Source organism: Phaenicophaeus curvirostris, chromosome 27 (assembly GCF_032191515.1).
Source record: "Phaenicophaeus curvirostris isolate KB17595 chromosome 27, BPBGC_Pcur_1.0, whole genome shotgun sequence".
Taxonomy (NCBI): Eukaryota; Metazoa; Chordata; class Aves; order Cuculiformes; family Cuculidae; genus Phaenicophaeus; species Phaenicophaeus curvirostris.
In genome coordinates, this window is record NC_091418.1 from 1,913,882 (window position 1) to 1,936,485 (window position 22,604).

The 22,604-nt window shown below is 64.3% G+C and overlaps 3 protein-coding genes across 4 annotated transcripts; 1 reads left to right on the plus strand and 2 right to left on the minus strand.

The window, feature by feature from the left end:
* Positions 1–821: 821 nt before the first annotated feature.
* FHIP2B (FHF complex subunit HOOK interacting protein 2B) lies at positions 822–7,656 on the plus strand. 2 transcript variants are annotated; one of them, XM_069877428.1, is made up of 17 exons: positions 822–881; positions 995–1,073; positions 2,391–2,560; positions 3,100–3,204; positions 3,330–3,452; positions 3,928–4,098; positions 4,184–4,380; positions 4,454–4,562; positions 4,643–4,719; positions 5,105–5,294; positions 5,374–5,540; positions 5,626–5,748; positions 5,821–5,911; positions 6,002–6,145; positions 6,499–6,639; positions 6,719–6,819; positions 7,004–7,656. In XM_069877428.1, the coding sequence occupies exons 1-17, from the start codon at positions 837–839 to the stop codon at positions 7,107–7,109; spliced, it is 2,139 nt and encodes a 712-aa protein (XP_069733529.1). In that variant the 5' UTR covers positions 822–836; the 3' UTR covers positions 7,110–7,656. The 2 variants fall into 2 exon arrangements, with proteins under 2 accessions (XP_069733529.1, XP_069733528.1); XM_069877427.1 differs by having other exon boundaries at positions 5,374–5,543; positions 7,004–7,655.
* Positions 7,657–7,747: 91 nt separating this feature from the next.
* NUDT18 (nudix hydrolase 18) lies at positions 7,748–12,777 on the minus strand. The gene is made up of 4 exons (XM_069877396.1): positions 12,706–12,777; positions 9,728–11,005; positions 9,417–9,630; positions 7,748–8,476 (listed from the first exon to the last, which is right to left on the minus strand). The coding sequence occupies exons 1-4, from the start codon at positions 12,775–12,777 to the stop codon at positions 7,881–7,883; spliced, it is 2,160 nt and encodes a 719-aa protein (XP_069733497.1). The 3' UTR covers positions 7,748–7,880.
* A 1,147-nt stretch (positions 12,778–13,924) lies between these two features.
* HR (HR lysine demethylase and nuclear receptor corepressor) lies at positions 13,925–20,429 on the minus strand. The gene is made up of 18 exons (XM_069877397.1): positions 20,253–20,429; positions 18,777–19,626; positions 17,807–17,990; positions 17,102–17,298; positions 16,882–17,031; positions 16,714–16,800; positions 16,500–16,621; positions 16,308–16,386; positions 16,032–16,195; positions 15,694–15,927; positions 15,457–15,619; positions 15,236–15,305; positions 14,950–15,071; positions 14,729–14,836; positions 14,500–14,634; positions 14,277–14,428; positions 14,088–14,192; positions 13,925–14,010 (listed from the first exon to the last, which is right to left on the minus strand). Exons 1-18 carry the CDS (start codon positions 20,427–20,429, stop codon positions 13,948–13,950), a joined length of 3,162 nt encoding a protein of 1,053 aa, XP_069733498.1. The 3' UTR covers positions 13,925–13,947.
* Between the last annotated feature and the right edge of the window lie 2,175 nt (positions 20,430–22,604).

Below are 22,604 nucleotides of genomic sequence, written 5' to 3' on the forward strand. Positions count from 1 at the left end.
CATGAGGGGGGCTATTTCCATCCCATTATCAGGTGTGGAGGGAGCGGGGGGTGTCCATTCCCATCCCAGTGCAAGATGTGGATGGGAGGTTACCTGCATCCCAGTGCAAGGTGTGCACTGGGGTCCATCCTCATCCCAGTTCGAGATCTGAAGTGGAGTCCATACCCACCCCAGTTCATGGTCTGAATTGGGGTCTATCCCCATCCCAGTGCACAGGGGTCCATCCCCATCCCAGTTTGAGGTCTAAATTGGGGTCTATCCTCATCCCAGCACACAAGGGTCCATCCCCGTCCCAGTTTGAGGTCTGAATTGGGGTCCATCCCCATCTCAATTTGAGGTCTGAATTGGGGTCCATCCCCATCCCAATTTGAGGTCTGAATTGGGGTCTATCCCCATCCCAGTGCATAGGGGTCCATCCCCATCCCAGTTTGAGGTCTGAATTGGGGTCCATCCCCATCCCAATGCACAGGGTCCATCCCCATCCCAATTTGAGGTCTGAATTGGGGTCTATCCCCATCCCAGTGCACAGGGGTCCACCCCCATCCCAGTTCGAGGTGTGCACAGGGGGTTTTACCTCCACCCCAGTGCACGGAGGGGTCTGTCCCCACCCCAGCTCTCCCTTCCTGGAGCATTTTTAGTGTTCGGGGGGGTCCCCTCCAAACCTTCCTGCACCTCTCCATCCTCCCTCCCTCCATCCCCATCCCGGAGCGACCTGGGGGGAGGAACCTCGACCGGTGCCGCCCCCTCCAGCCTTTCTCCGGGCGGAGCCACCGGGAACGGGGCTGGGAACGGGGCTGGGAGGGGGCACGGGGCTGGGAAAAGTGGGGGGCACAGCGATGCTGAGCCGCCTGGGCGCTTTGCTGCAGCAGGCGGTGGAGACGGTGAGTGGGATGGGATGCAGGAGACACCGTGAGAAAGGGACCCGAGGGATGGGGGGGGATCCCGTGCCCACCCCCCCCCCCTTCCCCCTTGACTCCTGCATCGCTGTGTGCAGCGGGAGCCCAGCCTGGACCTGCTGGAAGCCTTCACCGAGCACTGGAAGGGCATCACTGGCTACTACCTGGAAGCTACGGGTGAGTGGGATGCGGGGAGGGGGTCCTGGTGCCCTAGGATGCATCCTGGTGCCCTGGGATGGGGTCCTGGAGCCCTAGGATGCGTCCTGGTGCCCTAGGATGAGGTCCTGGTGCCCTAGGATGGGTCCCCGTGGCATAGGAATAGTGAGAAGAGGTTCCCCGTGTCCTAGGATGGAACCCTGTGGTGTGGGGAGAGGGTCCCCGTGCCCTGGGGCGGGGTCACCGTGTCCTAGAATGGGGTCCCCGTGCCCTAGAATGTGTTCCTGTGGTGTGGGAATAGGGTCCCTATGGTGTGCGAAGAGGGTTCCTGTGTCCTAGGATGGGGTCCCATGGCGTGGGAATAGTGGGGAGAGGGTCCCCGTGCCCTAGGATGAGGCCCCATGGTGTAGGAATAGTGGGAAGAGGGGCTCCATGTCCTAAGATGGGACCCCATGGTGTGGGAATAAGGTCCCCATGATGTGGGGATAGTGGGGAGAGGGTCCCCGTGTCCTAGGCTGGGGTTCTTGTGCCCTAGGATGGGACCCTGTGGTGCAGGAATAGTGGGAAGAGGGTCCCAATATCCTAGGATGGGACCCTGCCGTGTGGGAATAAGGTCCCCGTGATGTGGGAAGAGGGTCCCTGTACCCTAAGTCAGGGAATAAGGTCCCTTTGCCCAGGGAGGAGGTCCCCATGCCCTGGGACACCCATTCCCATGCCCTAGCAGGATTTATCCAGCGGGGTGCTCAGCCCTGACCCCCCTCCACAGCGCAAGGGGGGTCTGGGAGGTGTGGATTTTCCTGGGAGCGTCTGCAGGCTGGGGCACGTCCCTCTCCGGGAACACTAAAAACAGGGCTTGGAGAGCTTCAGCCTCTCCCCAGCAGGGTTTTGGTTGTTCCTGCTCGGCCCCCATCCCCTCCTGGGCCGTGCAGGGGGGTCCCTGGGGCTGGCTGCACCCCACAGCCCCCCAGGAGAGCCGGCAGCTCCCACTGCAGCTCTGGGACGTCCGGTGGCTTCCAGGCCATGAGCGGAAGGAGCAGCCCCAAGTGCTGCTGGGACTCCATCCTCACATTGCCATCTAGCGTTGTCCCCGCTCGCGGCCGTGGTGGGGGATCCTGGGCCAGCAGGGCTCGGGGCGCAGCCAGCGAGCACCCCACCTTTGCACCCGAGCACCTCACCGTGCGTGAGAATCATGGAATGGTTTGGGTTGGAAGGGACCTCAAAGCCCATCCAGTTCCACCCCTGCCATGGGCATGGACACCTCCCGCTGGACCAGGCTGCTCAAGACCCCATTCCTCCCTTTCCGAGCCATTCCACAGCCCCCAACTCCTGTACTTGCAGATGAAAGCGTCCCCGCCAGACAGACAGACATCCCTTGGCACCTCAAGCAGATGCTGGACATCCTGGTGTATGAGGAGAAGCAGCACCCAGCCGGGGAAGCCGGCCCGTGCCTCGAGTACCTCCTGCAGCACAAGGTCCTGGAGACCCTCAGCACACTGGGCAAGGCAGAGGTGGGTGCGGAGACACCGGGAAAGCCACGTTATGGGGGGGGCTGAGCCCCCTGTGCTGCAGCACCCACAGCCTTTTCCAGCTCCTGCTTGGTTTCAATACGTGGTGGGGAAAAAAGCGCTTGGGAGCAGCTCTGAGGAGAAGGACTTGGGGTGCTGGGGGAGGAGAAGCTCAACATGAGCTGGCAACGTGTGCTCACAGCCCAGAAACCGTGTCCTGGGCTGCATCCAGAGCTGTGGGAGCAGCAGGGAGGGGGAGGATTCTGCTCTGCTCTGAGGTGTTTAAAAAGTGGGTAGACAAGGTGCCTGGGGACATGGTTGGACTTGATGAGCCGATGGGTCTTTTCCAACCTGGTGATTCTATAATTCTATGACTTAGTAGTAGACAGGTATGGTTGGAGGTGATGGTCTCCAAGGTCTTTTCCAACCTAATGGTTCTGTGACTGCCACGTGACCTGACTGGTGGTTGGGAGCGATTTACAGGGTTAATCAGGTAGGACAACCAGGTAGGCGATGCCTCTCCCTCTCTCTTTCTCTCGCAGTATCCCCCCGGGATGAGGCAGCAGGTCCTCCTCTTCTTCAGCCGGGTGCTGGGGCAGATGCAGCATCCTCTCCTGCACTACCTCAACGTGCACCGGCCGGTGCAGGTGAGCCCCGCAGGGCATGTGGGAGGTCGGTGATGCTGGTGATGCCGGGGTTGGATGCCCACGGGGATGGAGCAGCCAGGCAGGGTGAGGAAAGCAGCCCAGCATCCCTCCCCCTGCCCTGCCAGAAGCTGCTCCAGCTCAGCGGTGACCGCCTGGGCTCTGGCACCGAGAAGGAGGAGGTGCAGTTCGCGGCCATCCTCTGCACCAAGATCAAGCAGGATCCCACCCTGCTGGCGTACATCCTGGAGGTGAGCAAGATCTGAGCGTTCTGGTCCCGGTGGGATCACCCGTGGGGTTTGGCTCCTTGAATTGAGCTTTTCCAGGTGCTTTGCGGCTCCGTCTCTGCCTCAGACTCCTCCAGGTGAGTGGAAAGAAGGTGGAAGCTACGATGCTTTGCTGTTCCTCTCTCTCCAGCTCCATGAACAGCTGGAGAGGGACTGTTCATAAAGGCTTGTGGTGATAGGACGAGGGGGAATGGATGTAAACTGGAGAGGGGCAGATTTAGACTGGACATTAGGAAGAATTTCTTCACCCTGAGAGTGGGGAGACACTGGAACAGGTTGTCCAGGGAAGTTGTGGCTGCCTGGAGGTGCTCAAGGCCAGGCTGGATGGGGTTTGGAGCCCCTGATCCAGTGGGAGGTGTCCCTGCTCGTGGCAGAGGGGCTGAAACTAGATAAGCTTTGAGGTCCCTTCCAACCCTAACTGTTCTATGATTCTCTCCAGGGCAAGAGCATCCTGAACGGGAGGAAAACCCAGGAGCTGCCGGCCAGCCCTGTGGAGGAGGGTGCAGAGCATCCCCCCGGCCCCTCTGCTGGCTCCCCCTGCGCCGATCCCCCCCAGCCACGGAGGGACAGCAACCTCATCACGTCCCTGGTGGGGCTGTGCAAGAGCAAGGTGGGGCGAGAAGCTTGGTGAAGAGGGGCCGGTGGGTGCTGCTGGCAGCGTGACGCCACCTCTCTCCCTCTCCTCCTCCTCGCAGAAGAGCAGAGTCGCGCTGAAGGCTCGGGAAAACCTGCTCTCGCTCATCGGGCTCGCCCAGGAGGCAGCTGCCACCTGCCTGGTGCGTGGCAGCGCCCTGTGCCAGCTGCTCACAGAGCATCTCTGTGACCTCTACAGCGCCGTCCCCACCGGCACGGACCCCGCCGATGTCCTCGCCTTGGAGAAGGCCAGCTGGAGGTGAGGTGGGCACTGGGCAGGGTTGGTCCCCACCGAGGCTTTGCCGCGGCCCCTCATCCTCTACCCGCTGCAGGTCGCAGAGTGACGCTGTGGGCGATGGGGTCTTCCCAGGCAAGGAGAACCTGGCTGCTTTCTTCAGCTGGCTGGACTACCTCGAGGAGCTGGTGCTGAGCGCCCAGCCGGTAAGGGAAGCGTAGCTGGCGCTGCGGAGCCCAGCACAGCCCGGCCCGTGCCGCAGCTCAGCCTCTGCCGTCACCCGCAGGTCGTGGCTGATGCCATCACCCAGGCGGTGGAGGAGAAGTTCTTCCAGAGCATCCTGCAGCCCCAGCTCCTGCAGATGTGAGTGTCTGAGGGCCAAGACGGCAGCCGGGCGAGAGCTTCTCTAGCAAAGAACCCCTTGGGGCCAGGACCGAGCGGTTTCCCTTTGCCTGCACCTCCTTTTTCCCCACCGTAGAATCCCTAGGCTGGAAAAGACCTCTGAGATCAAGTCCATCCGTACCTGTCCACCACTAAACCAGATTCCTAAGCATCATCCACCCATCTTTTAAACCCCCTCCAGGGATGGGGGCTCCACCACCTCCCTGGGCAGCTGTTCCAGTGCTTGACAGCCCTTTCAGTGAAGACTTTTTTTCTTCATGTCCAACCTGAACCTGCCCTGGTGCGACTTGAGGCCAACCCCTCTTGCCCTGTGCCGTGACGCAGCATCCCCCGCTCTCCCCGGCAGGTCCGAGCTCACCATCCTCAGCGCCACGGCCATGCTGACGGGCACAGTGCGGCAGATCCGTGCTCCCCCCCTGCTCCATCGCCTCGTGTTCTTCCTGCTGGGGCCCGACCGGCACCCCGAGACCCCCGGGGACGCCCCCCACCCTCTGCGCACCCAGCTCATCGACCGCTGCGACCACCTCTCCGATGAGGTGAGCCCCATCCTGGGGAGGGGGACACGGGGGGCTGTGCTGGGGGGTGGGGGGTCTCATCCTGCTTGCTGCGGTGCAGATCAGCCTGGCCAGCCTGCGGCTCTTCGAGGAGCTCCTGCAGAAACCTCACGAGCACGTAGCCCGCAGCCTGGTGCTGAGGAACCTGGAGATGAGGGGCTACCTGCAGCGCGGGCCCCTCGCGCACGAGGAGCGCGGACCCCCCGAGACGGACCCCGACGAGGACGGGTTGTGAGCACAGAGGGACGGGGCAGGGCGAGGGGGCAACCCCACTGATGGCCACCTGGCTAATGGCCCTGCCCTGGTCCCACAGGGACCTGGAGGAGGACCCCTATTTCACCGATGGATTCCCAGACGCTGGCTTAGGGACGGCGCAAAAGCCTCTGGTGGGATCGGCCCCATCGGGGAAGGGGCAAGTGAGCGAGGTGGTCAGCAGGTAGGGATTTGCAAGGGTTGATGCAGCATGGAGGGGGCTGCACCCCCCTCCCCATCCATCTCTTTCTTCCAGCTTCCTCTGCTTGGTCCCTGAGGAAGCCAAGACCTCGTTGTGCATGGAGGAAGGTGGCTACGACACCTACGTGCACGATGCTCTGGGCATGGTGAGGGGCTGGGGGGTTCCTCGTCCCCGGTGGTGCTGGCCCTGCTCTGGTTCTCACCCGTTGTCACCTCCCTGTCCATGTCCCCTCCAGGTCCAGACGTGCCGTGCCAGCGCTGCCCCATGGGGGTGGCCCTCAGCCCCTCGGCCCCTCGACGCCTGCCACCCCGAAGCTGCGTTTTACGAGGGACACTTCCTCAAGGTGCTCTTCGACCGCATGGCACGGATCCTGGACCAGGTACGGAGGTGGCCGGGTGGGACATCGAGGACATACCCAGGTCCCCACCATACTCTGCCCTTCCCCTTGGCGTGTCCATTTCCATTTTCCTCATGGAGAGGCTCTCCAGGCTGGCACAGATGTTGACTTGGTGTGGGGATGGTTAACTATAGGATGTTTTGGCTTCCCATGGTTCTTGCCAGCGCTGGAGACCCACGGCAGAGGGTGGGAAGCCTCTTCCAGGCTCTGGAACCCCCATAAGTTGGGGCAAAGTGGCCAAGAGCATCAGTGGGATTTGGTGGGGACAGGCTTAGGTCTCCACCATGGGATGCCGGAGCTGTTCCAGCTCCCTCTGAGCATCCTCCCCGTCCCAGCCCTACAGCCTGAACCTGCAGGTGACCTCGGTGCTGTCCCGCTTGGCCGCCTTCCCCCATCCCCACCTCCACGAGTACCTGCTGGACCCCTACCTCAACCTGGCACCCGGCTGCCGCTCGCTCTTCTCCATCCTCGTCAGGGTAAAGTCACCTCCTGGGGGTTTGGGGAGGGGGGACGCCCCCTCGAAACGAGCTCTGATTCTTCCTCCTCCCTGGGCAGGTGATCGGGGACCTGATGCAGCGGCTGCAGCGCGTGCCCCACTTCAGGGCCAAGCTGCTCCTGGTGCGCCGGCAGCTCATGGGGTCGGTGCCCGGAGAGGAGTAAGTGTTGGGGTGGGGGGGTCACAAAATCATAGAATTGTGGAATGGTTTGGGTTGGAAGGGGCCTCAACGCCCACCCAGGGACACCTCCCACTGGATCGGGGGCTCCAAGCCCCATCCAACCTGGCCCTGAACCCCTCCAGGGAGGTTGGGGGGGTTACCCCACGGACTCATCTCCCCGCAGGATGGACCACACGATGCTCTTCAAGGGAGTGGTGGTGCTGGAGGAGTTCTGCAAGGAGCTGGCTGCCATCGCCTTGGTGAAGGGACCACCGGAGGGTCCACCCTGAGCTGTGGCTCTCTGGCCAGGCACCCCCCCTCTTCATCCGGGCTGCGGTGGCCACAACCCATGTGCTGGTGGCCCCGCTCGGACCGACAGGTCCCCAGTAGCCAGGTGTGGTGGTGGCACCCCAAGAAGGACACGTCGCAGCTCCCGGAGAGGAGGAAGAGGAGGCCCAAGAGTCCTTTCGCCACCGCCTTGGCCAACCTGGTGGTGATGCCGCCTCCCCGGGGCAGGATGCGGCCCCTCTGGGTGCAAGGTGATCTGTGCTGCGTTCCTTCCCGGGTGGTGGGTTCCTGCTCCCCCCGCCCCGAGCTGCCCCCACCCTCCAGCAGGGTTGGTTTGGCGATAACGAGGGGGGCACGGGGTTGTCCCCTCCTGCCTGGGGCGATGCCACCTCCTCGCTGCAATAACTCCGTAGTTGGTGGTGCTGGGGGCACGGGCGGCGTGTGTGTTCATGGCTCCCTGGCCAGGACAGTGCACCCTGAAACCTCTCCCAGTCCTCGGGTGATGGGACCCTGCTCCAATAAAGCTCAGCACCACGCGCTGCGCCCCAGACATCCCTCCTGCACCCCGAAACCCCCGCGCCCCGACTCCTCTCCCCACCTTTCAACCACAGCCACGTGGGTGCAAGAAGCAGCAGATGAGTTTATTTCTGCTCAGCACCCCAAAACATCACATTCTGTGGGGAGAGAGGGTGCAAGCAGCAATGCAAGCAGGACCCTTGTGTCCTGGCTGGACCCCCCACCCACCTCAATCCAAAATTGGGGGTTCACCCCCTTTAGCTGCGAACGGGCACGGTGGCCTCATCACGGAGCCGCTGCAGGATGCGTCCCCTCAGGTCCTCCTCCTGCACCTGCCACCAGCGGAAAGCGGGGTCCCGCAGCTCCGGGGGTGCATCCCGGGGGCTGCCGGCGGGGACGCTGAGCAGGACGTTGAAGCAGATGCCGTCAGCCCCCCCGGGCCCCCCAGCGCGGTGCTGCAGCCCCAGCAGCCCCAGGGGTCCCGGGCGGGGGTCTGGGCGCAGGCAGCGCCGCAGCAGCTGCAGCACAGGCAGGCACAGCCCCCCGCGCAGCTCGCCTGGGGACGTGCCACAAGCCACCATGGGCAAGCGAGGGGGCTCGGCGGTGCCCAGCAGCACCCAGAGGTCCCCGGCGTCGTTGGCGAAGGTCACCAGGAGCCGTAGGCAGACGAGGGCGCAGGGCAGCTCCTGCGGCAGCGTCGCGGGGTGCGGGGCGCTGCGGCGGTAGCGGTTGGCGAGGTCCAGCAAGGGCAGGATGTCCAGCGCTCGCAGCGGCAGCGCGCAGGGGTCCCCAGCCCACCAGGCTGCCTGCAGGGACTCGGCGTCGGCCGCCTCCAAGGTCTTCAGGGTCCCACCTGTGGGCACAGAGGCAAGCGATGTCCTGGCACACGGGTGGCAGGGGACAGCAGGACCCTGGCTCTGGGCCCACAGGAGATGCTGATGCCCGTTATTGGGCTGGGAGGGGATGCTGGATCCTGTTATTGGGCTGGGAGGGATGCTGAATCCTGTTATTGGGCTGGGAGGGGACGCTGAATCCTGTTATTGGGCTGGGAGGGGACGCTGAATCCTGTTATTGGGCTGGGAGGGGATGCTGAATCCTGTTATTGGGCTGGGAGGGGACGCTGAATCCTGTTATTGGGCTGGGAGGGGATGCTGAATCCTGTTATTGGGCTGGGAGGGGACGCTGAATCCTGTTATTGGGCTGGGAGGGGATGCTGAATCCTGTTATTGGGCTGGGAGGGGACGCTGAATCCTGTTATTGGGCTGGGAGGGGATGCTGATGCCCGTTATTAGTCTCAGAAGGGATGTTGATGCCTGTTGTTGGGTTGGCAAGAGATGCTGATGCCCGTTATTGGGTTGGCAAGAGGTGCTGATGCCCATTATTGGGCTGGGAGGGAATGCTGATGCCTGTTATTAGGCTCAGAAGGGATGCTGATGCCCATTACTGGGTTGGCAAGAGATGCCAATGTCCATTATTGGGTTGGCAAGGGGTGCTGATGGCCATTATTAGGCTCGGAGGGGATGCTGATGCCTGTTATTGGGCTGGGAAGGGATGCTGATACCCGTTATTAGGCTTGGAGGTGATGCTGATGCCCATTATTGGGCTGGGAGGGGATGCCGATGCCCGTTATTGGGTTGGCAAGGGGTGCCGATGCCCTGGCACAGAGGTGGCAGGGGACATTGGTGACCTGGCACGGGGCTCTCGAGGGCTGCTGACGCATCGCGGGGCTCGCCGGGGACCCCGCTGCCTTCCCACCCCCCCGCCCGAGCCCCCACGCACGGGCAGGGACGCACCGGTGGGGCGCGCGAGGAAGACGAAGCGTATCCAGGCGGGTCCCCTCTCCTCCAGTGCCAGCAAGGTGAGGGCTTCGCACTCCAGCCCCGATTCCTCCTTCACCTCCCGCCGCATGGCAGCCACGATGCCCTCGCCGGGCTCCATCCGGCCGGCGGGCAGGTACCACCTCCCTCGGCACTCGGGTTTCGCCTCCTGCACCAGCAGCACCCGCTCCTGCGGGCACCAAGAGGAGGTGGCGTGGGCACCAAGAGGAGGTGGCGTGGGCACCGGGTGCTGCTGTGGAGAGGGGTCCCGTGGGGGGCTGCCTCACCTCCTCGTCGAAGAGCACGGCCAGGACCACGTAGCAGGCGTTCTTCCCCAAGCGGATGGCACCGCTGGGTTGGGGGGCACCCTCCAAGCTCACCCCCACATCCCAGGCGCCGCCGGCCAGCACCGCGTCCAGCTCCGCCGCTGGAATGTCCCCCATGGGAATGGGGGTCCCTGCAGCCTGGATTGGGGGTGGAGGGGGCACCCGCTTAGGGGGTAGCAGGGTTTTGGGGTGGGGAGGGCACCCCCCAAACGTGCAGGCGGAGGGGGGAGAGGGAGCCCCGGCGCTGGCTGGGCTGGAAGAGGCGGTGGTGAGGGAGGGGATCTGGAGAATGCGGGGTGCTCGGGGAGGTGCAGTGCAAGAAGGGGTCCCCCAGGGGTTGGGGGCTGCTGGGGGGGAAAGGTTGGCTGGATTGGGGGAGGACGAGCGGGGTGTAGGAGGGGAAGGGTCTGCTGGGCTGGGGGGGTGCGTAGGAAGGGAAGAGCTCGGTGGCTTTGGCGATGCAAGCGGGGGCGCAGTAGGGGAAGGGTCTGCTGGACTGGAGGGTGCCCAGCGGGGCGCAGGAGGGCACGGGTTGGCTCGACTGGAGCGCGTAGGCTGGGAAATAGTAGGGGAAGGGGTCAGGGGGCTTGGGGAGGCGCGGGGGGCTGCGGTAGTGGAGAGGCTTGCTGGACTGGGGGAGGCATGGGGGGGCGCAGGGAGGGAAGGGCTGGCTGGGGTGCAGGGAGTAGAGGGGGCTGTAAGGAAAGAGCTCGCTGGATTTGGGGATGCGCGGGGGGCTGCGGTAGAGGAAGGGTTGGCTGGACTGCAGGACGCACGGAAAAGCGAAAGAAGTGAAGGGTTTGCTGGATTGCAGGGGGTGAGGGGGAAAGGGTTTGCTGGATTGGGGGGTGCTGGGGGGAAAGGGGCGGCTGGACTGGGGGAGACTGGGGGGAAAGGGCCGGCTGGACTGGGGGATGCCCAGGGTCGGGTAGGAGAAGGTGTCGCCAAGCGGTGGGGTGGACGGTGGGGAGCGATCCCAGGGCTGTGGGGGCCAGGGGGTGCTGGATTGCAGGGCGCTATAGGGGAAGGGCTGGTCGGAATAGGGGGTGCACAGCGGGAAGGGGGGCGGGGAGCAGGGGGGCTGCGGGGTGCACGGGGGGCTGCGGGGATGCAGGGCGCAGCGGGAGAAGGGGCTGCAGGGATGCAGGGTGCACGCAGGGCCCAGAGAGGGGAGCTGAGCGAGGGTTTGGGGTGCCGGGTGCAATAAGGGAATGGGTCGGGGTGCAAGGGGTTGGGGGGCTATAGGGTGCAATAAGGGAATGGAGTGGGGTGCAGGGTGCAAGGGGGAAGGGGTTGGGGGGCTATAGGATGCAATAAGGGAATGGGTTGGGGTCTATAGGATGCAATAAGGGAATGGGTTGGGGTGCAAGGGGGAAGGGGTTGGGGGCTATAGGGTGCAATAATGGAATGGATTGGGGTGCAGGGTGCAAGGAGGGAGAGGTTGGGGGTCTATAGGATGCAATAAGGGAAGGGGTTGGGGGCTATAGGGTGCAATAAGGGAATGGAGTGGGGTGCGGGGTGCAAGGAGGAAGGGGTTGGGGGTCTATAGGATGCAATAAGGGAATGGATTGGGGTGCAGGGTGCAAGGGTTTGGGGTGCAGAGTGCAGCAGAAAAGGGTTTAGAAGCTGAAGGTGCAAGGAGGAAGGGTTTGGGGTGCAGCAGGGAAGGGTTTAGGGAGCAGAGTGCAATAAGGGAAGGGTTTGGGGGTGAGCAGGATGAAATGGGGAAGGCTTTGGGGTACAGGGTGCAATGAGGAAATGGATTCGGGGGCTACAGGGTGCAATGGGGAGGAATTGGGGTTTGGGGTGCAGAGTGTAATGAGAGAATGGTTTGGGGTGCAGGGGGGAAAGGTTTAGAAGGATGCAGGCTGCAGCGGGGAACGGCTTGGGGTGCAGGGTGCAATAAGGGAAGGGCTCGGGGGGCTGAGGATGCAGTGAGGAAGGGTTTGGGGTGCAGCAGTGAAGGGACTGGGGTGCAGGGTGCAATGGGGAGGGTTTGGGGTGCAGCTAGGAAGGGGTTGGGGTGCAGTGGGGAGGGGGTTATGGTGTAATGGGCAGGGTTGGGGAGTGCTGTGGGGCGGGGTTCAGGGTGCAGCAGGGAGGGGTTTGGGGTGCAGTAGGGCAGGGATTGAGGGTCAGAGTGCAATGGGGAAGAGTTTGGGGTGCAGTGGGGCAGCATTCAGGGTGCAATGGGAGGGATTTGGGGTGCAATGGGGCAGGGTTCAGGGTGCAATCGGGCAGGGCTCGGGGTGCAATGGGGCAGGGCTCGGGGTGCAGCAGGCAGGGATTTTCGGTGCAATGGGGAGGGATTTGGGGTGCAATGAGGCAGGGCTCGGGGTGCAATGGGGAGGGATTTGGGGTGCAATGGGGCAGGGCTCGGGGTGCAATGGGGAGGGATTTGGGGTGCAGTGGGGAGGGATTTGGGGTGCAATGGGGCAGGGCTCGGGGTGCAGCAGGCAGGGAGATGGGGTGCAATGGGGCAGGGCTCGGGGTGCAATGGGGAGGGATTTGGGGTGCAACAGGGCAGGGTTCAGGGGGGAGGGATTTGGGGTGCAATGGGTCAGGGTGCAGAGTGCAATGGGGCAGGGCTCCGGGGTGCAATGAGGCAGGATTTGGGGTGCAGGGCAGGGCTCGGGGGTGCAGTTGGGAGGGCTTCGGGGTGCAGTTGGGAGGGATTCGGGGTGCAATGGGGAGGGATTTGGGGGTGCAATAGCTCAGGGCGCAAAGTGCAATGGGTCAGGGCTCCGGGGTGCAGCGGAGAGGGCTCTGCGGTGCCGTGGGGCGGGGTTGGGGGTGCAGTGGCGGGGTTTGGGGTGCAGGGCAGGGCTCGGGGGGCGCGGGAGCCGCGCAGTCTGCGAGCAGCAAGGAAGGAGCTCGGGGCGCCCCCCACCCCCCACCAACCCCCCAGACCCCGCTCTGCGCATGCGCGAAGCGCTCACCCCGCCCCGGGGCTCCGCGCGCCGCCGGCCTCGCTTCCCATTGGCCGAGCGTCCCGCGTCCTCGCTTCCCATTGGCCGAGCCGCGCGCCTCCTGGCTTCTCATTGGTCGCCGCTCCCCCTGGCGGCCGAGGGGGCGGGGCTTAGCCTTAAAGGGCCCGCGCGCAGCTTGCTGGGGGCTGATGCAGGCTGCTGGATGCAGGGTGTTAATTTCTAATTACCCCGTGGCAATGGACCTGGGCAGAGCAGAGCCATTCCCCTGCATCCCTGAGCTGGGAGGAGGATGCTACATGGAAAAATGTTGCTCCTATGCTTGGGAAAAGCTTTTGTGCTCCTGTTTTCCCACTCCAGGCAATGATAGCAGAGCGATTCTCCTGCATCCCAGACCTGGGAGCAGGGTGCTCCATGGAAAAGGTGGTTCCTTTCCTGGGGAAAAGCCTTGGTGCTGGTTGTTTTCCCCACTCCAGGCAAAGTGATTGCTCTGCATCCCTGAGCTGGGAGAAGGATGCTGCATGGAAAAATGTTGCTCCTATCCTTGGGAAAAGCTTTCAGGCTCTTGTTTTCCCACTCCAGGCGATGATCCTGGGTGCAGCAGAGCAATTCTCCTGCATCCCAGAGCTGGGAGGAGGATGCTCCATGGAAAAGGTGGTTCCTCTCCTTGGGAAAAGCCTTTGTGCTGGTTGTTATCTCCACTCCAGGCAGAGCAAAGTGATTCTTCTGCATCCCAGAGCTGGGAGCAGGATGCTCCATGGAAAAGGTGGTTCCTCTCCTTGGGAAAAGCCTTGGTGCCGGTTGTTTTCCTGCAGCAGGACAGGGTTGAGCTGCACCCAAACCCTTCCAACCCAAACCATTCCATGATTCTGTGATCCCTGGAGGGGTTCAAGGCCAGGTTGGATGGGGCTTGGAGCCCCTGATCCAGTGGGAGGTGTCCCTGCCCATGGCAGGAGGTGGAACTGGATGTGTTTGAGCTCCCTTCCAACCCAAACCATCCCGTGATTCCATAAACTCATCTTACCAGCCACCCCGGGCTGGGAATGGGGACACTTGGAGACCCAGCTCTGCCCTCAACCAGGACTGATGCCGCGTGGAACGGAGACACCAAGGCAGATGCTGGTGGTGCCGGTGGCCCCGGCCCCCTGCAAACTCTTTATTCCCTGGCTGCCCCATCGCTGAAGTGCCGAGAGCGCGAGACACGAGGCTCCCTGTGGCCTCTGGCTTCGTGGGAGCATCCTCCCAGCGTGCCGCTCACTTGCATCCCCGCAGGACTCCCACGGCCTCCCGCACAGCCGAGACGATCACGCCGTCCAGCTGCGAGGGTGCAAAAAGGGGGGTCAGCACCGCACAGCCCGCACCGGGACCCCCCCAGCACCCCCGAAACCACCCACCTGGGCAGAGAGCTGTGGGTCTGCGCCGTGCTCGCGGAGGCGGGTGGCGTTCTCGGGTGAGAGGAACCGCTGCTCCACGCTGATGGTGCCAGCGAGGCTCCGCACCTGCGGCAGGGGCCGTGCCTCAGTTTCCCCAAGGAGGGTTTGGCACCCGCATCGCTGCCCGCCGTGGGTTGCGGAGCTGCCTACCTGGTGGGGAGCCCCGGCGGGGACCAGCACCGCGTCCCCCAGGAACTGGAGGAGGGTCCATCCGCTCACCCCGCACTCCTCACGCAGCCGCCGCCGCAGCGCGAGGTCCAGGTAGCACCCGGGGGGCTCCGCGGGAGCCCCTTTCTCCTGCCCTTGGTCCTCCGAGATCTGCGGGGAGGCAGGGATGAGCGGCGCCCGGAGCCAAGGATGCACTGGGGGGTGCCGGCACCCACCTTCCGCAAGAAATCCTGGATGCGCCCGGCATCCTCGGCGCGGAAGATGTGCCAGAGCGCGCCAGGCTGGCTGCCGGCATCCCAGAGCCGCTCTTTGAGCGCCGCGTCCACGCCGTCCGCTTCGGCTTCCAGGAGCACGTCTACGGGGAAAGGGATGCTCACGGGGAGCTGGGACAGGGGGGCTGGGGCTGGGAGACCCCCCCAGTGCTCCCACCTTACCCTGCTGCGCGGGTAGCCGTGCCGCGACGTGCGCCAGGATGGTGATGGAGTCGGTTGCCTCCACCGTGAGGTTTTTGGTCCCCACGCTCTGGTCCTGAGGATGCACGCCTGCGGGAGGGAGCGGGATGGTGGGCGAGCATCACCAAGGATCGGGGGCAGAGCTCAGTTTGCCCCCCTCGCCGCCGCGAGCACCGTGGTGGTGGTGCCGGGTGGGCACTCACCGTAAGCCACACAGACACGCGGGCGCAGCCAGCGCCGGCCCCGCAGGTGGGAGGCCAGGTTGAGGCGGCCACTGGGCCCGCAGTACTCCGGCAGCGGCACGCTGGCACTCAGGTTGGTGACCCTGCGGCACAGAACCGGGGCTCGGCCACAGGGCACCGGGTACCGGCGCCGGCACAGCCCCCCAACCCCATTCACTGCATCCCACCCTGGGGTGGCACCCAGCTGGTGAGGGGAGGGGGCACCAGGCTGTTCCCCGCACCCAGTGAAGCTTCTGCCGTCACCTACCGGCACATCTCGGTGTCCCCAAAGCCTCTTTCCAGCTTCAGAGGGTCCCCAGCACCCTGCTCCGGCGCCGCTGCGGGATGGAGCATCAATTCAGGGATGCTGGCGTGGCGCTGCCGGGCACCTCGTGGAGCCGCAGGGATGCGCAGGCTGGCTCGCTGCCCCCCAACTCTTTGCACCCTGGCACTGCGCTTGGGACCCCCACAAACTCATCACCCCCTTACCCGCGCTGGCAGCGAAGCCGTCCCAAAACTCCCGGCTGCTCATCCTGAGCCGGCGTGCCGGTGCCCGCAGGTTCACCACCTCCACCTCCTGCTCCCCATGGAAGGATTCTGGCCCCCAGAGTCGCTCCTCCAGCTTCTTCTGCAGCCCTGAAACCAGGACGGGCTGCCGGGGCAGCCAGGACTCAGCCGGGGGGGGGTCCCAAAATTCCATCCTTCGCCCCCGGAGTGGGGTCTCACCTGGCCCCGCCGCCAGTGCTCCTGGAAGAGCTCGTAGTTGCCAGCGTGGCCGGGGTCGTGCAGCCAGAGCAGCCCGCTGGGAGCCAGGGTGCAGTGCAAGATGAGGGCACTGGGAGGACTGGGAGGACTGGGAGGACTGGGGGGGCTCAGCTCGCCCTCCGCCTGCCTCTCCTGGATCTTCCTCTCCACCACGCGGGCGATGATGCTGTCCAGGATGCTGGTGAGGCGGTTGTCCTTGGGGATGGAAGGCAAGGTCAGGGAGCCCCGTCAGCCCTCCCTGGTGCCCCCCAAACCCCTGCTGGGGGGTGAGGGGGAGCCCTGCCCACCCTGGGACTCACGCTGGGCAAGGCGGGGGAGACGGGGGCGAAGGCCATGCGCACCCCGTCCTGCCCCAGGCACAGCTTGACCGCGGTGGAGGCCAGGAGGTCGCAGAGGGTGGTGGGCTGCACGGCGCCCCGCGGGGGCGGCTGCCCTGGCGAGGGGGCCCCCCGCTCGGGACTCTCTGTTTGGATGGGAGAAAGGGGTCAGGGATGCTCAAGTTCTCCTCCACCTCTTGTTTTCCCAGAGGGGATGCGGTGCTGCATCCCTGAACCCCCAAAGTGAGGGTCTCCTACCTTCCTTGATGGGCCTGGAGGGGTCAACTTGGCCATCGCTGCTGGGTGGGAGGGTGGGCGCCGCGGCCCCCGGCAGCTCCTGAAACGCCCCAATCCATGCGGGTATCCGGAGAGGAACCCCATCCCCTCTCCCCAGGGATGCTCCCAGCACCCCTTCTCTCAGATGCAGGAGTTTGGAGTGCCCCCCCGTACCTGCCTGCTCGTGGGGGGCTCCGTTGGGCTCTGCTCCGCAGCCTCCTCGCTGCAGCGACAACGCGACGCGATGCCGAATTTGGCTCGGACCTGGTGCAGCCGCTTCCAGAGCCGCGTCAGGACTGGGGAGGGATGGGGACAAGTGGCTCAGCCCCGAGGCAGCGGGCAGGGGGGCTCCTGGGGTACCCAGGATGGGGTGGGGGGGGACACTCACTAGAGGTGGGGACGAACTGCGTGGGGATGAGGGATGTGACGTGGTGGTCTCGCCCTGGGATGCACTCGGGCAGCCGCGCCGGACTCTCTGCATCAGAGAGAGGGTGATTTGGTCCCCACCGAACCCCTCCGTGGGGGTGACCCCCCCCCTTTGGGACCCTCCCCATACCATGAGCATCATCCTCCTGCCTGCTGCGGTGGCAGTCGGGGCACATCTGGAAGCCACATCTGGCGCAGCTCCAGTGGGAGTTGAAGAAGCCGCGTTGGCAGGCGTCGCAGAGCCGGGGGGCTCCTTCCCCTCTCCTCCAGGCCGTCCCCCCTGCGGCAAACGCAGCCCTTCAGCCTCCCCCGTGTCCCCAGCCTCACCCCTCGCCTCGGTCCCTGCTTACCCGGGGCTCCCGGCCACGCGTCCCTGTCCCTGCGCACGGCCTCGCAGAAGGGGTCCCCCAGCACCCCCAGCAGGTATTTGGCCCAGCAGAGGCTGCTGCCTGCACTCCCTTTCTCCGGGCACGACGTCTGCCCCTCCGCCTCGGCCAGGGTGCAGAAACCATCGGTGCGCAGCTCCCCGCCGTCCCCCAAGGCCAATCTGGGGGGAAAAGGAGGGGTGCTCGAAGGTGGGGGGATGGATGGGGATGTTCCAAAGGAGAAGGATGGGAAAGGATGCTCTGAAGTGGAGGGAAGCTCCAAAATGAGGTGACAGGAGAGGATGTTCCAAAGAGGGGGTGACAGGAGGGGATGCTCTGAAGTGGGGGGATGGATGGGGATGTTCCAAAGTAGAGGGATGGGAAAGGATGCTCTGAAGTTGGGGGGACAGGAGGGGAAGCTCCAAAGTGAGGTGATGAATGTGGAGGTTCCAAAGGAGAGAGAAGGGAAAGGATGCTCCAAAGCAGGATGACAGGAAAGGATGCTCCAAAGCAGGGTGGTGGGAGAGGATCCTCCAAAGCTGGGTGACAGGAGTGATGCCTCAAAGCAGAGTGACGTGAAAGGATGCTCCAAAGCAGAGGATGCTCTGGAGTGGTGAGCAGGAGGGGATGCTCCATGCATGCTCCCGACATGGGCTGCAGGTGACCCCCTGCTCCCCGCAGGTGACTCACCTGCGGAAGTGCAGCAGCCTGCAGGTGCTCTCCGGGGGATCCTCCTCGTCCTCACCCTTGGGGTCCCTCATGGCGCGGGCGGCGCAGGAGCAGCACCGCGGGATGCTCTTGGGCAGGGCTGTGCATGGCACGCTCTGCAGGCACCACGGCTCCTGCGGCTCTCGGCCAGCACGGCTCAGCGGGTCTGGGGGAGACGAGGGGGGCTTTGGGACACACCAGGCTGGAGGGACTGGGACACCACGGCAGGGGCTGGAAACTGGGCCAGAAAGTAGGGCTGGAGATGTGCAGAGGTCAGGGTTGAGGTGCCAGCATCTCCCCAAGGGCTCCAACCAAGCAATGCTGCTACCACCCACCCTGAGCATCACGCCTGAGGATGCTGCGCTGCCCCAAAGGGGAGTTTCTAGAAATCCCCACCCTGGGGGTCGCTGCCAGACCCAGCCATGCCAGGAAAATACAAACGTAGCAGGTTTCCCAGCCCTCATGCGTTCCCAGCTCCTTTTGTGGGCACAGGGAACCAGGATGCAAAACTTCCTTGAGGATCTATGAGGCCAGGCTGAGACAGTTGAGGTTGCTCAGCCTGGAGAAGGCTTCACGGGGAGCTCAGGGCAGCTTCCAGGACTGAAAGGGGCTCCAGGAAAGCTGGGGAGGAGCTCTGGATCGAGGACGGCAGGGATAAGGCTAGGGGGAACAGCTTTAAATTGGAAGGGGGAAGATTTAGATTGGACATTAGGAAGAAATTCTTCACAGTGAGGGTGGGGAGGCCCTCAAACAGGTTGCCCAGAGCAGTGGTGGCTGCCCCATCCCTGGAGGGGTTCAGGGCCAGGTTGGATGGGACTTGAAGCCCCTGATCCAGTGGGAGGTGTCCCTGGGTGGAACTGGATGGGCTTGGAGGTCCCTTCCAACCCAACCCATTCTGCAATTCTATGATCTGGTGCCACCACCAGCCCCGCCATGCGTCCTCCCACCTTACCTCCCTCTCCCAGCTCCATCCTCCTCTCCTCCAGGTCCCCTCCGCTCTCCACGCCGTCGCTCGGACACGCCGCGGCCACGTGCTCGGTGGCCTTGGCGCCTCTCTTGGCCGCCCCGGTGCCTTCTCCAGCAGCGCGGGCTCTGTCGGAGGTGCCATGCGGGCGCTTCGCCGAGCGCCTGCCCTCGCCGGCTGCCTCGGAGCCTCCGTCCCGCCGGGGAACCTTGCAGCACGGCAGCGACTGCTCCGAGTGCCGCGTCAGCCAGGTCTTCTTCAGCTTGGTGTGGTTGCTGGGCGGGCACGGAAAACGCCCACCAGGGATGCTCGAGGTGGGCTCGAAGGGACCCAGCACCCCGCAGCCCACCCGGGGGCACCCGGCGCAGCCCGGCGCGGGGCAGAGGCAAGCGGGGGACGGCTCTGGCTTGGCGAAGGCCAGCGGGTAGCGCCCGTCTGTGAGCGGAGGAGATGAGTCTGGCTGCTCTCTTGGTCCTGGTGAGGCGGGCTGGAGGCTTTGGGACCCCAGGTGCTCGTCTTTGGGCTCGGACGGCTGTCCCGGCCCTGGCTCCAGGGGGAAATCGGCAGCGGGGGGCTGTGTGCCCCCCCAGGGGCTCCCCACGGCGCTGGGTTGTAGGAGGAAGAGAGGGTGGCTGGCGCTGGGGGGAGGCGTGTGGGCATGGGGAGTGGGCACCGCCGAGCTGCCCCCGGCTCGGCCGTCCCTCCACAGGGCTCCGGGCGGCTCCGGTGCCGCCTGCTCCCTCTCCCCATCTCCATCCTGCCCCTTGCCTGGCAGCTGCGATGACGCTTGGTCCTTGGCCACGGGGTGGAAGCCGGGTTCTTTCTTGGGGTAAAACTCCTGGAGGGGAGCAGAGGTTGGTGTCAGCCCAGGCGCGGCTGACAGAGGGTGGGACAGGGACCCACATCACCTGGAGGTGGTGGTGATGGGGAGCAACCCATGGCCCTGCCTCAGTTTCCCCCCACTCTGCCCTCCTGAGCTGGGTGGCCGCTCGGAGCTTTCCAGCCTGTGGGGCACGTGGGAAAGGAATGGGGAGCTGCATCGGCACTTGGGGCGCGTCGGGCGCACCCACGGGCTGGCGGCTCTGCCTCCTGCCACCTCCGTGCCGCAGCTCCCGCTGCCGTGACTCAGCCCGGGCGCTTTCATCGCGCCATGGGAAGAAGATTTTCCCCCTCAGGAAGGATTCCCCAAACTTTTAGGTGCTGGGATCCCCCCGTCACAGCTCTGCCGAGGTACAGGAGCGAGGAGGGGGCTGCATCCCACTCAGGGGGTGCCAAGAGCGGGTGCCTGCCCAGCCCTGCCCTGGGCGCGGGTGCCAGCGTCGCCTTTCGCAACCGGCCGCTCCCAGCCGAGTTCAGCCGAGGTCGGAGCCCGCCGGCACCCAGGGGAGCGGGGACGCACCGAGGAGCATCCTTGCTCTGGAGAAGATCCGCGAACCCCATCAAAGCCCCCCTGGCATCGCCTACCTTGCTCCTCAAGCCGTCGAACGGTGCCGGAGCCGCTTTGCAGCGCGGCGGGAGCCCCAGGTAGAGGGGTTGGTTGCCCCAGGCGGGCGCGTAGGAGCCAAGGTGCCAATCCACGGTGAAGCCCCCGTCACCCATCGCCCCCGGAGCGTCGCCACCGAACGGGGGCTCGGCCGGCATCGAGGACAGAAGGAAGGGGCTGTGCTTGGCCTCCACCAGGAAAGGGCAGTGGCGGAAAGCCGGGGGGTCCCCGGCTGCGTCCCCGGGTTTGCCGGCGGTGCCGTCCAGCGCCGGGAAGGGCAGCGGGTAGCGCTGATATGCGTGGCTGTAAAGGGCCAGCGGGGCCAGCACGGCCTCGGCCCAAGCCGCTTTGCGCTGCCCGTTGCGGGGCGGCAGCAGTAGCGGGAGCTCAGCTCCATCCTTGGGGCGGCACAGGGCGTCCCGCAGGCACGGCGAGGCCGCTGGGTAAGAGCAGCCCAAGCGCCCACTGGAGAGTTCTTGCCTTGGACCCAAACATCCTTCGTAGACCCTCCAAGGACAATCCTTCTCCGCTCCGTATCTCAGCTTGCCGGGCTCGGGGTAGCTTGGGAGTCCCAGCTCAGCCGCAGCGCTTCGGGGCAAGACCAGCCCACTGTTCTCCATCCCCAAGGTGTCCTGCGCTGCGTCCTGGGCTCTGCTCCATCGCGGCGGGGTCTCCCCCATCCTTGTGTCGCTGGCCATGCTGCTGCGCCGCTCATGTGGTGCTCAGCGCCGCCCCGGGCTGGCCGGACCCTGCGGGAAGGGAGCAAAGGTTGCGGTGGGGGGAAACTGAGGCACGGGGATGATGGGGGTTGGTTCAAGGGGAGATGCTCTCAGCCCCCAGGTCCGTCTTCTCATGTTAGATGGGATGCTCCCTGCTACAGCGAGGGAGACATTGAATCCCTAACATAGGAAGGACACGGAGCTGTTGGAGCGAGCCCAGAGGAGGCCACGGAGATGATCCATGGACTGGAGAACCTCCTGTAGGAGGACAGGCTGAGAGAGTTGGGGTTGTTAAGACTGGAGAAGAGAAGGTTGTGGGGAGACATTAGAGCAGCTTCCAGTATGGAAAGGGGCTCCAGGAAAGCTGGGGAGGGGCTTTCTATAAGGTTCTGGAGTGACAGGGTGAGGGGGAACAGTGTTAAATTGGAAAGGGGAAGATTCAGAATGGACATTAGGAAGAAATTCTTCACAATGAGGACGGGGAGGCCCTGAGCAGGGGGGGCTGCCCCATCCCTGGAGGCGTTCAGGGCCAGGTTGGATGGGGCTGGGAGCCCCTGATCCAGCGGGAGGTGTCCCTGCCCATGGCAGGAGGTGGAACCAGATGGGTATTGAGGTCCCTTCCAAGCCAACCCATTCCACGATTCTATCCCAGGCTCCCATACCCCGTGGCATCCAGTGGGACGCCCGATCCAGGAGGGCACGTGGCTGGAGCACGGGTTCCCACCCTGTCCTGTCCCTCCTGCACCCAACCTGGTGGGGCTGGTGGCCAGGACACACCTTGCGCCCACCTGTCCCTCCGCGCCCAGCCTGGCCCCGTGCCCGCCCGCTGGGGACGCCTTGCCCCACGCAGGTATTCGCCTCCAGCCAGGGCTGGGCTCAGCTTCCCAGGAGGGTTTGCAGCCAGGGGAGAGCTCCCAGAGGCTCCTCCTGGTAGAAACACCCGGGGAGATCTACTGAATTATCGCTCCGGTGGGACCCAGGCCACACGCAGGTGCCGGGGTTCGGAGCCAACCCGTGCAGCAGCTGTGATCACATCCCTTCCCGGTGGAGAAAACATCACTCCATGCCCTCTTCTCTCCCTGCCTGGCAGCCGCAGAAGCCAAATGGGTCCCTGAAAACCTGTCCCCCTGCTCTGGGGTGGGACAGCCACCTCTATGGTCACCAAAATGGGGAAAAGAGACTTCTTAGCCCCACTTGGGGGTCCTAAGAAGCAGGCATTCGTTTTAACACAACACTGGATATACTACATTTAAAAGAGTCCTGTACACATCTGGAAGCTACAGGAAAACCCATTTTCCTTAAAGAATCGAGCATTTTCTCTGCACGTAGTTCAAAGACAACAGAAACTGGGGACTGGGAAGGATTCCCTAGGTCGTCTCATCTGGTGCTTTGTTATTCGGGGCAACCATCTCAATGAATCCTCCCCATAAGTGAATTGAGCCCCATTTAACACCTCCTGGGGGTTTCCTCTCAGTTCTACAGCAGGAGGATCGATGTCCCTGTCTGCCCAGTACCGTATTAAAAAGAACGCCTGCTTCTCGAGACCCTCAACTGGTGTTAAGAAGTTTCTTTTCCCAATTTCAGTGCTGCTACGTCCAGGCAGGCAGCTGGGAT

What these genes read in the sequence shown, in the direction of transcription:
- FHIP2B (XM_069877427.1), top strand. Translation starts at nt 837, where the DNA reads ATGCTGAGCCGCCTGGGCGCTTTGCTGCAGCAGGCGGTGGAGACG. An exon ending in GCGACCACCTCTCCGATGAG is followed by an intron (nt 5,295 to 5,373) that starts GTGAGCCCCATC and finishes GCTGCGGTGCAG; the next exon opens with ATCAGCCTGGCCAGCCTGCG. An exon ending in GTGAGCGAGGTGGTCAGCAG is followed by an intron (nt 5,749 to 5,820) that starts GTAGGGATTTGC and finishes TCTTTCTTCCAG; the next exon opens with CTTCCTCTGCTTGGTCCCTG.
- HR (XM_069877397.1), bottom strand. Translation starts at nt 20,429, where the DNA reads ATGCCGGCCGAGCCCCCGTTCGGTGGCGACGCTCCGGGGGCGATGGGT. An exon ending in TCTCCCCCGCCTTGCCCAGC is followed by an intron (nt 15,928 to 16,031) that starts GTGAGTCCCAGG and finishes TCCATCCCCAAG; the next exon opens with GACAACCGCCTCACCAGCAT. An exon ending in CGGCTTCGCTGCCAGCGCGG is followed by an intron (nt 15,306 to 15,456) that starts GTAAGGGGGTGA and finishes TCCATCCCGCAG; the next exon opens with CGGCGCCGGAGCAGGGTGCT.
- NUDT18 (XM_069877396.1), bottom strand. Translation starts at nt 12,777, where the DNA reads ATGGGAAGCGAGGACGCGGGACGCTCGGCCAATGGGAAGCGAGGCCGG. An exon ending in GCGCGGAGCCCCGGGGCGGG is followed by an intron (nt 11,006 to 12,705) that starts GTGAGCGCTTCG and finishes TGCACCCTATAG; the next exon opens with CCCCCCAACCCCTTGCACCC. An exon ending in CCGTGCTCTTCGACGAGGAG is followed by an intron (nt 9,631 to 9,727) that starts GTGAGGCAGCCC and finishes TGGTGCCCGCAG; the next exon opens with GAGCGGGTGCTGCTGGTGCA.